Source organism: Anas platyrhynchos, chromosome 1, assembly GCF_047663525.1.
Source record: "Anas platyrhynchos isolate ZD024472 breed Pekin duck chromosome 1, IASCAAS_PekinDuck_T2T, whole genome shotgun sequence".
In the NCBI taxonomy this organism is placed as follows: Eukaryota; Metazoa; Chordata; class Aves; order Anseriformes; family Anatidae; genus Anas; species Anas platyrhynchos.
Genome location: NC_092587.1, coordinates 73,372,465 through 73,385,261, shown reverse-complemented (window position 1 = coordinate 73,385,261; position 12,797 = coordinate 73,372,465). Strand labels below are relative to the sequence as shown.

At 38.6% G+C, this 12,797-nt stretch overlaps 1 protein-coding gene across 5 annotated transcripts in view; it reads left to right on the top strand.

Annotated features, from left to right (window-relative positions):
* Window positions 1–12,797, top strand: part of PARVB (parvin beta) — an 82,782-nt gene that overhangs the window by 28,335 nt on the left and 41,650 nt on the right. For all 5 annotated transcript variants that reach the window (XR_011810871.1, XM_072041520.1, XM_027450076.3 and 2 more), the window contains 2 exons: window positions 2,775–2,864; window positions 5,573–5,643. Coding sequence is in view for 4 of the 5 variants with exons in the window: in XM_072041520.1 (XP_071897621.1) it covers window positions 2,775–2,864; window positions 5,573–5,643 (161 nt within the window). In the remaining variant the exon portion in view is untranslated. The remainder of the gene's footprint in view (window positions 1–2,774; window positions 2,865–5,572; window positions 5,644–12,797) is intronic.

Here is a 12,797-nt window from a genome sequence, read left to right as displayed (position 1 = left end):
CCGTGTCAGTGTCACCCTGCCTGAGTTAAGCTGGGGCTGGCAGCATCGAGGTGTCAGCCCCTCATCCAGTTGCTGTTGCCCCTTCAGCACGCAGACTGCCCACGTGATTCATCTGCAGATGTGTGTGATGGACCTCCAGGTGCTGGGGGGCTGAAATGACAGGGCTCCTGTGTAAACGTCGCAAAAAAGGAGGTATGACAGATCATGTTTCCAGCAAGAACCTCTTCATAAGCTTAGGACATGGCGTATGGGCTCCCTGTGACTAGGGCTTTCTGGGCAGCAAGCACTGGAAGGCTTTCTACCAAAGCGGCTTTGCTTTGCTGTTAGCAGTAGGGCAGGATGCTCTGCTCTTGTTCTAGACAAGTCTCGCTGGATCTGAGGGCAAGTATAAGGGTTTTACGTGGCTCTTCATGTCGTGAGTTTCTGGAGGGAGGGGGCTTAGGGCACACATCCGTCTTGATGTTTTCTTTTGGTTTAGTAAATTGCTCAGAAACAAGGTGTTTGTGTTAGGAAGAGTGTGGAGATCATTCTGATATTAAAAAAAAAAGGGGGGGAAAATGTATCATCTTAAATGAACATTTGGGAATAAAAACAGTTTAACTGCATTTAAAATTAGTCTGGCTTGAAATGTATGCAGTATTTTATTTATATAGCATACACTGAAGACAATACCATGCATTCACTGCCCTGAGGCAGCTCTCTTCTGCATTTGCAAAACATTAGGTACACCAGTGCTCTGACCTTACCAAACACTAGGCATTCCCAGAATGACAGAAGTGCTTTAATAATGAAAAGGAAGTTACATCTATAAGGAATTATAATTTAAGTGGAACTTCGGCATTTATAGACCTAAGAGTACTTCAAAAATCTTCCCCTTTAATGTCTGTTTCCCACACAACTTTCCTTATGCCTCCTTGTGGCTGTATTCCTGTTGGCATCACAGTGCAGGAGCTGCTTGAGGGAAGAAGCTCTGACTTGGCAAGTGCAAGCAGGGCAGGGTGAGGCATGCTGTGAAAGCTGTTTGGTCTGATGTGTGATGTCTCTTAGCTCCCTGACCTTTGGTTGGAGAACTTTCCAAAAATATGAACGAATGCAGAAAAGGGACAATTATAGCTTTGCTAATACTGACGTTTATTCAGGAGGCTAAATCTCAGCCTGCGGACCCTGTTCTGCTCCTTTCCCTTTTCAAAAGGAGTACAATACAGAAAGCAGCTGTGCTGGTGGCTGGCAGGCCCCCTGCCCCCATGCTTTGTGCCACCTCAGCTCTGACTGGCCTCTTCAGCACAGTTCGCAAGCTGTAAGGTCTCAAAATGCAAGACTGGTGTTTGCAGCTTGCAGAGCATAGGAACAGCTTTTCGTAATTGAGGATTTTAGTCATGCTCAGTATCATGCTGTGAAACAGAGCTAGCTTCAAAATGCAGTTAAGAGATGTACTAACTCATCTTAAGTGCCTTCATTTCAAGTATCTGTGAGAGGAGGAGTGGGGACTGCAGTATGCTGTTGTTCCTGGCCTCTTCTGGGACAGTAGGATTGCTATCTTTTCCACTAATATTGAGCTGGAAAAAAGTGAGTACTTATGCAGGATTTTGTAACCTTTGCAGAATGCATTCGTATGATTAGTCAGTGATTTGATTTTCCAACAGGAAAGGGGAATGCTGACTATTCTTGACAAAAGTGCTTATTAGTAGTACACTGTGAGTATTAGTTAATTGCCCTCATTTGCTTCCCTCCCCCCCCCCTCCCCACAGAAGCTTCCCTTGTAGATCTTATAATTATGTGTCTGGAAATCCTTGCTTTACCCATGAAAGAATATGGGACTTGGACCCCTCTCCCAAAGGAGACTGAAATACAACAGTGCTGCCGCATATGATTTTAGTCTGTGCTAACACAGACCTGTGACTGAATAGATGGGGTTACTGCAGTCTCCTTTTATCTCCTGCTTCAGATGCATGTATTTTAATAGGTTGCCTTATAATAAGTAGTTGCTATCCGAGTTTAGGGGCAGATAGACCGTGGAGAGTATAGAAATGTTATAGTACTGTTACTGATTTTCTTACTGTTGAGCTCTATAATACTAAACAATTTTTATTTATTTATTTTTTACTCAAATTCAGTTTCTCCCATGTAGCAACATGTAGGGAAGTATTTTAATATCCATTTCATTGATGCAGCATACTCTGCTGACTTGCCCAACTGTTACTGAGTGGTACATTTGGGAGTTTGAAAGATTCCAAATTTGTGTTCACCAGACCATGCAATATCTATCTTTAGCCCGTTGCAATGCTAAAATTAAATACATTTTCATCATTTGGCAGGTCTCCCTGGGATTCTCTGAGGCTTTTAATGAGGCCAGTGGCAAATAGTTCTTGGTGTTCTGCAGTTGTAAAAGGTGGTAATGAGTGATGGTGGTGCTACCAGAAAGTGAGTTTGGTTTTACAGTTTGCTGTCTGCTGTAGATCTGGGCCATTCTGCAGACAAAGCTTAGGTGCCTCCATTCTAGAAAAACAAGCACTCTGACATTGCTTTTACCATAGGATCGAGTTTCTTGCAAAATATTTTCAGCTGGTAGTCTGGTGGCTCAGTTTAATTAGCTATAGAAGGATGTTCTGTTGAATTTCTTTTCAACTCTAGCTGCAGTTCTTCATTCTATAAACTTTGGGCACATTTTGAAATGGATCTACCAGATGTTTGTTCTTACTATGTCTTCTACCCCTACATATCCAGAAACTTTGCATTTATTACAATCTTTCTGTCTGTTTTTTCCTTCTCCTCAGTGAGTGACTTGCAAGAAGAGGGTAAAAATGCAATCAATGCACCAATGAATCCAAGCACTGTGGACATGCATCCAGAAGATACTTTCTTAGGTATAGTATTTCTGCTACAGAACTCAACTATGTTATTATTAATGAAGGCTGCCACTATGACTCCATATCCACTTCTTATTTGTTGAATATAGATGGCTAAGTTGAAATTGACAGAATTGAGAATCATTGTATGTCAGACATAGACTAGGAAATAGGAAATAGAGATGCTAAAATGGGATTTAAAGAGCAATGCCACCTATGCAGCTACACTTAAAGTAAGCGTAGAAGAAAATAGTCTTGCTCAAGGAATTGGCAGAGGACTTGAATTTTTCTATGGCCATACTGAAAACATAGAAAATTGGGATTTGCAAAGAATTAGATGGAAAATACTGCTGAGTTTGTCTACTTAAGAGTTGCTTCAGTGTCATTAATCCATTGTCTAGTTGTATCTCAGTCTTTATTTGTCCTTTATTTCGACATCCTTCTTTGGTAAGGAAGTGGTATCTTTCCACATATAGATGCAAAACTGAAGGATCAACTGACAGAAAGTCTGCAGCAGAAGTGTGTGTTGCGGTTCCTATGGAACCATTAAACTGCCTCAACTCAATATAGGTGCTACACTTTTGTTAACAGCTGGATGCCAGGTTCTGACTTTGGTTACTGCTGGCACTTTGCAAGTGATGTTGCAGCACAATGGGACCTGATAACGAACAAATCAACATTTATTTTGTTGAAAACAATAATATGGGAATATGTAAAACGAGGAATACTTTATAGAAAGAAGGCAAGTATTCAAGTTCCAGTTCCCCTCCCTGCCAAGTCCATCAAAGAGCAGCAACATAATGTAATAGCAGTAAGTGTTTAAAGCTTGTTGGAAAAAAATGTATTTTTTTTTCTTTCCTGGACATAACTTCCTTAACCTACAGAATTAATTGAAGCAAGCTGAAGCAAGCTGTCATGGTGGCAAATAATAAAATCAGTTTTGAAGACCTGTCATGCAAAGCCATGACCACTGGTGAACCTTAAGCAAAACTTCATGATGAATTGTATACCCTTACGGGTCTTGTTCAGGATTTCAGTTTGCAGCTTTTTGGATGTGTACTGGGTGTCACTTCCTTATAGCTAGAGTGCCTGACTCATCCCAGGGGGTAATGAGGAAATAAAGGAACAAGGGAGGAAAAAAAAAAGACCAAAAAACAAAACAGCTGAAGAAATCATGTGTCTTCCTAGATTTGTGGAAATTTGTCAAGAGTGTTCAGATAAAAGGGTCTTATTTTTTATTAATATTAAAGGCACTGCAAAATACCAAACCCAAACATCTGGGAAAAGCCTAAGGTAACCCAGTAGGATAGTATAGTTTGCCTTGTAGCTATGATTTGCGAGGGTCATGTTTCCCACCTGAGAGCACTGAGGTCTAGCACTGTATTAGCAAGTCATGGTATGTTGGTCATTGTCAGATTTTAAAGAGTTCCTCTATGAAAAGTAGCAAAGGCCCAATCTGTGGTCATACCCAAGACCCTCCCTTGTCATCGTGTTGGAAGGAATTGGGAAATCAAATGGAATATAGGATTTCAAATTGCCTCTCTAGACTCATCAAAAGATAAATCTACAGGGTCTATAAATTACTGTTTTAGCTGAAAGCATGTGGATCTCCTCATTCGGTTGTGACACTACCACCTGTTCTTGTGTTCCTGTTGTGTAGTAGCCAAGGTTTGCTCTCCACTTGAACAAATCTAACCTTGGTCACAGCTGTCACTTGACTACTTAAGGAGCTAAAATGAAGGTTGCAGGGAGAGAGGTCTACTACTTGAAAGCAAGCAACAGAATTTAAAATACAAGACTTGTTCCAACTGTTTCTTAAATACTGATATACATAACTACATAACTACAAGAGCATGTAAATATTGAATGCGATGCATATATTCACACATGCTATTGGGAAGATAAAAAAAGCTGCCAAAAGCTGTTTGGTTGTTAGCTTTACAGATTTAAAGTTGATTTTTCTACCTATTTTTTAGTATGAAATCATCCATTCTAAAAGTTAATCTTTACATTCCTACCTCTTGTAGTTGAATGGTTGGCCATTGGAGAGCATTTTCCACATCTTGCCATCCCACAGTAACAGAAGAAATAGAAGACTATATACCTGAGAGATGTATTTTATGTCCTTCCAGCACACATAAGCAGAACTGATGTAAATTGGGGTAATTTTCATTTTCTGTGTTACACAGAGATTAAGCAGTTCCTGCACCCAGGGCCACATTTGTGTGTCCCTTGCTACGTGTCAAGTTTTAGGGAAGCACAGACTGTTAGTCTGGGTCTCAGCAGCTGCACTAAGTGCAGTGCCATAAGTTTGCTTTACTTTTCAAGGTAGAGTAGTTTGGAAAATATCCTTATATTTTCAAATACAAATGACATACACATTGAGGAGAAAGAGGAAAGTAATTGGCTGCCCTTTTTGGTTTGTTAGTATTAGTATGCCCTGCAGTATAGAGGATGGTGATTTTTCTGATGTATTCTGCATACACAGAGCAGGATCTGATTTGGAGGAGGTCAGTGGAAACAATTTATTTTAGGAAGTCGTATTATCTTTGTTTGACTATTAAAAAAAATCCCTAATACTTGATCATTGAATATTCTCTTGCCAGGGTGATGACTGGGCACTGTTATTTCTTAATCAGCCGACAGGTCACTTCATGAATAGTAATTGTTGCAGTATTTCAGCAATGTATATATGATCTAACTTGTTTCCCATTTCACTTGGACAGAGGAGAATGAGGAGCGCACTATGATTGATCCTAACTCCAAAGAAGACCCCAAGTTCAAAGAACTGATCAAGGTAGGATATCAGTACTTGGTCTTTTTTCAGATCTTTAACCACTGAGCCAGAGCCATTTACAAGCTGGTTACCATGGATACAATTGAGGAGGAACAACTCATTACTGAAGTACATCTGTGAAAACTGAGGAGACAAACAAGGATGCTGTTGGTAAGGCTAAAAGCAACAATGAGAGAAACAAGAAACCCTGAATGTCAGAGCGCCCATGAAATAGAGCTCCGCTATCCATTTACATCCTTGTGGTTATTAAAGGGAAGATCAATACTTAGCTTTGATCTACTGTAGTCATTGCACATAAACGTAGGTTCTTCCTCTCTACAAAGACATGAAAGGAGCCTTGGAAAGATTTAGAGAATTTTCTGGGAAGGAAAGAGTAGGACTACATGTAAAATGAGCAAGCACATGGTAGGGTAGACTAAGGAGACCTATGATGTTATAGGAAGGTTGGAAATGAGATTCTTCTTCCTTCATACACTGATGTTTTCTTTTTTTAAAAAAAAAAAAAAGTAGAAAAAGGGTAAAGAAGGATGCTCCCATATATTATTAGTTAAAGCCATTAGAATTTTTCAGTTTTCATACTGAATAGCATACTGATCTCCAGAGCATGGATGGAGACCAACAGGTGAGTGAACTGATGGACACCTTAGCTAATAATGCCTACTTTCTGCCCATTGTGTATGTAAAGAATAAGGCATTCAGCAAAACAATGATTTTGAATTTCATGAGAACTTGCTAACTCACAACTTGATAATTCAGTTTCTCAAAAATTATTAAACATGAATTTGTTTTGATTATCTTTTGTGCAATTCCTACTGTTCTTACTTTAACAATGGATAACTCAAGATTTGTGAAAAAGAGCCTACTCTCTTCTAGAACTTCAGTTATGGTTTTTTTCAGTGGCTTCTTGGAACAGAGAATTATATCTACTCTACATTCTGAGCAACAGCACTGCACAGTGACTTTGTTTTGTTTTGTGTGGTTCTGCCTCTCATGATTCTTCTTCCCTGGTTATCGCTGTGTCTGTGTTTATGTGGCAGGGAGGTAGAAAGTCCCTAGTTTACTTGTAGTCTTGGGCAGGGACCAGAGCATCCTGAGTCGGTATTGTTGCTGGAGACACTTGCCCAAGGTGCTGGTGATAATGTGTCCCCAGCTGTGCTGACATGAGGTGTGGCTTCTTCCCTCCTGGCAGTGCTTGTAGTTTCCACCAGCTATGATGGAGGGTTTGATCTTGAAGGACTGCTATTTTGGAGAACCTTTTCTATCTGGTAGGTTGTTGAAATTAGCATAGTGAAAGCTTGGGCAGAAACAGAAGTGCTGGCAATTCTGAACAGATACGATCTCTTCCCCAAAAGTGTTTGTGCTTATGTCATAATTCCCGGTACACTTCCTCTTTATTTTTTTTAATAATTAAAATTATATATATATGTATGTTTTAGAAACAGCAGTTCAGCTGTGGCTAGGTGGGTCTGAAAACTTTGGCTAGTGTTTACCCACTCCAGACAGGGGAGTGAGCTGTGGCACATTCCTGTTAGGATACTGTCATGTCCTCTGTCTACAAGCATACGCTTCGCAGAATGCCTCAGCAAACTGTTCACCTGCTACATCTTTAAAACAAGCCCAATGATCTGTTATTAACAGTGCAATAACATGTTTAGGATTACAAAACCACATCAAATAGGGTTTAGCAAGGAGCTGTGTTCAAATTTCTTTGTTATTCTAATTTACCTGGAATACAGTGTGTTTTTAATTTTTTTGCACATTCTGTCTTTGTTAATACCTAGATCCATTAATTCTTTCAAAATGTACAGTGGTCTTGCACCACGCTTTCAAAGTACACTGTGGTTTCTTTGCTAGTGGAGTGGTAATATTACCATGAATAATTCAGTTGAACCAGATTTGCTGCAGTGAAGAAACCAAATGTACTCTGTGATACAGGAGACTTGATATTGAAATCATAATTGCTTTTAAATTGGAAATGTTGCTTTTGAATTTAATATAAAGTGGTGAGTCTTTCCTGGATGTCACAGTCTAGCAAGGTTATGCTTTTCTTTTTGAAAGGCTGAAAACCTTCAGAAGGAATGAAAATCAAACTTAGAGCAGGACTAGAGATTGTGTCTGAGTGCCTGAAGTGCATTGCAGGACTAGGCTCTGGTTCAGTACACCAGTTTGCACTTGCAGGAAGTGAGGGTACCTTATTACCAATTAAACTGCAGCAGCTGGTGCAGGGAACAGCATGTAACTTCACAATGTTTCCTTGGGATCATCTTCCAAGGAGAGAGATGTGTCCTGCAGAGTGCCTACTTGAAAAATTATGTAATTTAGGTAATTGTTGAACATTTGCATACCTCTCTGCAGTTGAGTTTTTACAAGGATGTAGTTAGAAAAACATTTAACACTATGTTGTTGTGAATCTATAAAGCAAGGAGAGGTTTGAATCATGTTGGCAAAACCTGTTTTATGCCACAGAATGAGGGTAATACAAGCAAATGAGCAATTTATTCCTAATTTTGTGTTCCTCAGTGGTTAATGAAATTTTCTGGCAGCCCCAGTGCTGGATGAGAATTAGCCATGTTAATACTCTACAGCAGCAGCCAGGAGAAGAGACTGTCTGCCCCACAGAACTTGAAATCAAAGATCTCCATGGCCTCGCAAGGAGCAGGGAATTGAATAGATTGAGGTTGTTGTATTTCAAAGTAGTTCTCTCTTTTTCCCTCAAAGAGGGAAATATGTGTCAATAGCAGCAACAGAGCCTGATGCCTCTTCAAATTTGGCAGTATAACATAGTTTCATTGGTGCTCTTTCAACACCAGAGTAAGACATGCCAATGGTTTGCCATCACTGATTTTGAGTGTTTCTGTTCCCGTCAATCACATGCAGTTGGGGTAGATAGAACTCAGTGCAGAAAGGAAGCAGAGATATCTGTTGCTGACACTGATTTAATACCTCTTTGTCTCTGCAAAATGTTGTTTTAATTTCTACTAGCCTAGTGTCATAGGAATTATAAGCATAGTGAATTGTTTCGTGTAAGCTTTTGTGAGCATTTGGAAGCGATTTTGACAGAGCTGCTGGGATTCAAACTGTGTAACACTGTGGTGATGAAGAATCCAAAAGGAAAAAAAAAACAAAAACTCGTTCTTATTAAAGCAAATATAGAGTAAATCCCCTCACTGAAGGCTGCTTTGTTGGGGACGCAAAAATATACTCCTTAAATCCTATTGCTCATATTAAAATCACTAGGAACTAAAATTACACATTAAAGTGTTGTTTGTTATCATCATTGACAGTATTCTAAAAATAGTTAACCACAATTTGTCACTATGAAGTGATATGTTCATATGTGTTTAGATAAGTTCCTTGCATGGCCTTGTTTGCTCTGCATGCAAATGCAGTTTGGGATGTGGCTAGACAGACCCAAAGCTGAAAATTCAGATCAGGAAAAGATGTATTGTTATTTATATGTATAGTATAAATAATTTACTCACAAAATACTCTGTTTCTAGTGTCTGAAATACGTGAGCTTCTTTTACATATCATCCAACATTTGCTAAGTGGCAAGAGAACAACTAAATGAAAGAGTTTGAGTTTTGCATTTGGGCTGTTTTGTGACTGGATCCTGAAGTGTATCCTGTGATGTATCTGGAGCAAACAAGAAGAAACAATGTCTGTGATACTTAGAATCAAGTCTAGTTTGCTATTATGTTATTGCAAATCTGTTTACAGTTCAGTTTCCATTAATACCATATATAATAATACCATAATAAGGGAATATAATTCCCTTAGCTGATCCATGTCACTAATTCTGAAGAGTGTTGGTGGGCTCTTCTAGCTCTCTTTTTAAATGTGTTCAAAACTTAGGAGGCTGATCTTTGTGTGCTTTCCTTGTTGTTCATGGATTTTTCTTTGTGTATGGGATGCAAAGGTAGAAGGAATCTTTTTTATCCCCTTCTGGCTCAGATGTGACTGAGGTAGAAGATCTGAAACATAGTTGTACTTAATAGGCTGTAGGAATTGAATCAGAATCTTAGAAATATACTCACACATTTCTGATCTGACAATTATGCCACCAACATAAGTGGCAGATTCCCTAGGCTTTTCTCATGTATTTTGATAGATACAATATGCTTTTACCATTTGAATCCAAAAGTATACAATTGGAGCTTACAAAAATTGGGTTCTGTTAGTAAATGCCTTACCTTGACCAAAGACAGCAAGTTAAGAGTTGCAAGGTGACTTGGTAAGATCAGAGACTTGGTAAGATCAACTGATGCTGCAACAACCTTTGGCCCTTAAAGCTAAACTTCAATGTCTAAACTTTGCATGGATCAAACACTGCTGCTCTAGGTACTATCTGAAATGTGTAAGCATTCTGAATTTGTAGTAAATAAGTTATTTTCCAAAAAATTACCACCTTTTCAATGTCAACACTTACGGCTTTTTAAAATTCACTATGGTGAAGAGAAAACCAAAATGAAGCTGTTTCTTTTTGGTAAGGTTTCATGTGTGATCAAATGAAATCTTGTTTCCTGTATGCTCTTTCAAAGGCCTGCCTTTAAAAACAAGAAGCCTTCTCTCTGTTTGCAGCTGGCCAGTACTTTGTACTTACTCAACAGTTTCCGGACCTGAGTAAGAATTTCTAATATTAATTTATATGTTCAACCCTGAAGTCACTTAAACCTTTATACTTTTGATTTGTGCTTCCTAATTCTCCCTGGGTCATTAAAATCAGGGCTTCCTTTCTTTGCTGTTTTTGTGACTGGGGTTCCCATTTTCTCATTGTGCCAGATACATTCATGCTGTTTGTCTTGTTATTAATTTTGTTCATTAATCTGTAGAGTGGCTGTGGGGTCCTTATACCCTTGAACTCTGCAGATTAACTCTGAATGTGCCTCGCCACTATGGCAGTAGCAAACCTGCAGAATAAAATACTTCACGGAGCTGGTGAAGTTTGATATAAAAACCCATATCCTGAGGATTAAAAACTAAATAGGCCAGGCAGATGACTTATTTTTCCTTCTGGATTTCTACCACTCTTTTCTCAGAGCTTTCTGCCTCATGGAAAATTTCAGTTTTAAACACAGTGTTTAGTAATGCAGCATGGCTCATTAAATCAGGCATATGCATTTGGCCAAAAAATGATGTAATAAGTGGATGTGTCAGAATTTAAAGCATCACTGGAAATTTTACAACTACAAACACGTGTCTGAGCATTTGATGCAATTCAGAGATGTTTTCTATGAGTGTGAATATGTGTGAAAGGACAGGCATGATTTTGAGGACACAGGGATATATAAAAGTTTTAAAATCACTGCTAATCCCAAATACTATGCTGCCTGCTCTAGTGATTTGCAACCCTTCCCAGAGCAGGGGAGTTGAAACTAGATGATCTTTAAGGGTTTTTTTCAACCCAGGCCGTTCTATGATTCTATGAAAAATTCATAGAAAAACAGCTTTTCATGAAAGTGTGCTCTAGTTAAGAGACATAACGAACATTTCCATGTACCAGTGTGCTACTTTGTGAGCCTGCAAGTACTGAACAAGGTGAGGCTGAGGTAAACTCAAGATCGTTAGCTGTATGTGGGATCTGGTGGTGGTTTCACCAGCCAGTGCATGTAAGGAGAAGCATGGTGCTAGGGCTGACACTGGGACAACAGGCTTTGCAGTCAAGCAATTCCTCAGTCCAGCAATGCATCTCTTACACACATTTTAAAGGGAGCAAATATAGCCCTACCTTAGAAGTTAATACTGAAGTGAAGATACGTAAAGTACAGATACACAGATGTGAAGGAAAGGGTAGAGGAGTTTGAGGCCAGAGAGATCCAAATTAAGCATATTTTCACACACAGGAAAAGCTCTGGCTTCACCTTATGTCTGCTTCCCACTCTGTGCCTGTATGAAATGGTTTAAATTTTTAGAAATTCAGGTTATTGAATATTTTCTGCTTCTGTCTTTGCATGAAGGAGCAATTGTAAAGAGCTGGAGCATTGACTCTCCATGTAAAAAGAGTCATAATGTATTTCTGTGTGTTAGTCATTTCAATAAGCAAAATGGTGCTTTACATCCCTTGCAAAAATTAAAAATTAAAAATAAAAATCGGTGCAGAAAGATTTTCCAGGCTCGTGATTAAGACACACGCAAGAAATTAAGAATTACAGCAGGAAAACTGGGGGTGTGTGGAGTTCGTTTGTTTTAAGTTGCAACATTTGTCACTCTTCAAGGACGGTATAAAAACTTTTTTTTTTTTGTTTAAATATAAATTACAAATTTGTTTTCCCACCAGAGCTGGAGTTGTAGTCTGAATACTAAAGAAGTTAGAACAGTCTTTAGGGTATTTTTCTTTCATTCAGGTGCTACTCTATTAAAAAAAAATAATTATGGCTAGACCTCGTATCGTTTGTATCCTTTTATGTACTTTTTTCCCAAAATTTTTTCAGTACGAGATTTCTCTGAAACATTTAAGTACTACATAGTGTAAATATTTCCCTTTTTAAACAATCTATACCCATATGAGAATATTTCCAGAGCTGCTTCATAATTCTTCTGTACCTAAACTTTTGGAAATAAGATGTTGGCTCCTATATTAGAAGGTACTTCTAGACTTTTGTTTTTAATTCCTTGGCATTTTCTGGATTTTGACTTCAATACTATTCAGCACAGGAGAAAATAACATGCTAAGTACAGGTTTCAAATAGTTTAGCATCCTAAGTCATATTTAACAATGCTTTTGAGGGCTTAGGGAAATGAAGCATCTTCATATTAGGACTGTAAGGGGATTTGATTGTCATATGATAGTTTCAGCTTAATTTCAGGTGATTTTTTGAAAGTCTGCTCTGTAAATCTCTGTAGTCCCATGGATTGACCCAAATCTTCTGTGACTTCAGGTGATTTTCTTTTGGTGTCTACGAATGTAAAACTTTCATAATTTTGGAATTGGGTGGTCACTTTATTGAAAGACTTCAAAAATCTCTTCTGAGATGATCTGCGACAAGAAAATACCTCATTACTTATGAGTTGCTTTTCTGTATCACTGGTGAATAGTTTTCAAGGCCAACAATAGTATTCCTCTTCTCATTGTTTTTCAGATAAGGCACAGTCCTTTACTAACTTGTCTCATGTCTCTCTCCAACCATTTACCATAAATGTCCGTCTTCTGAAAA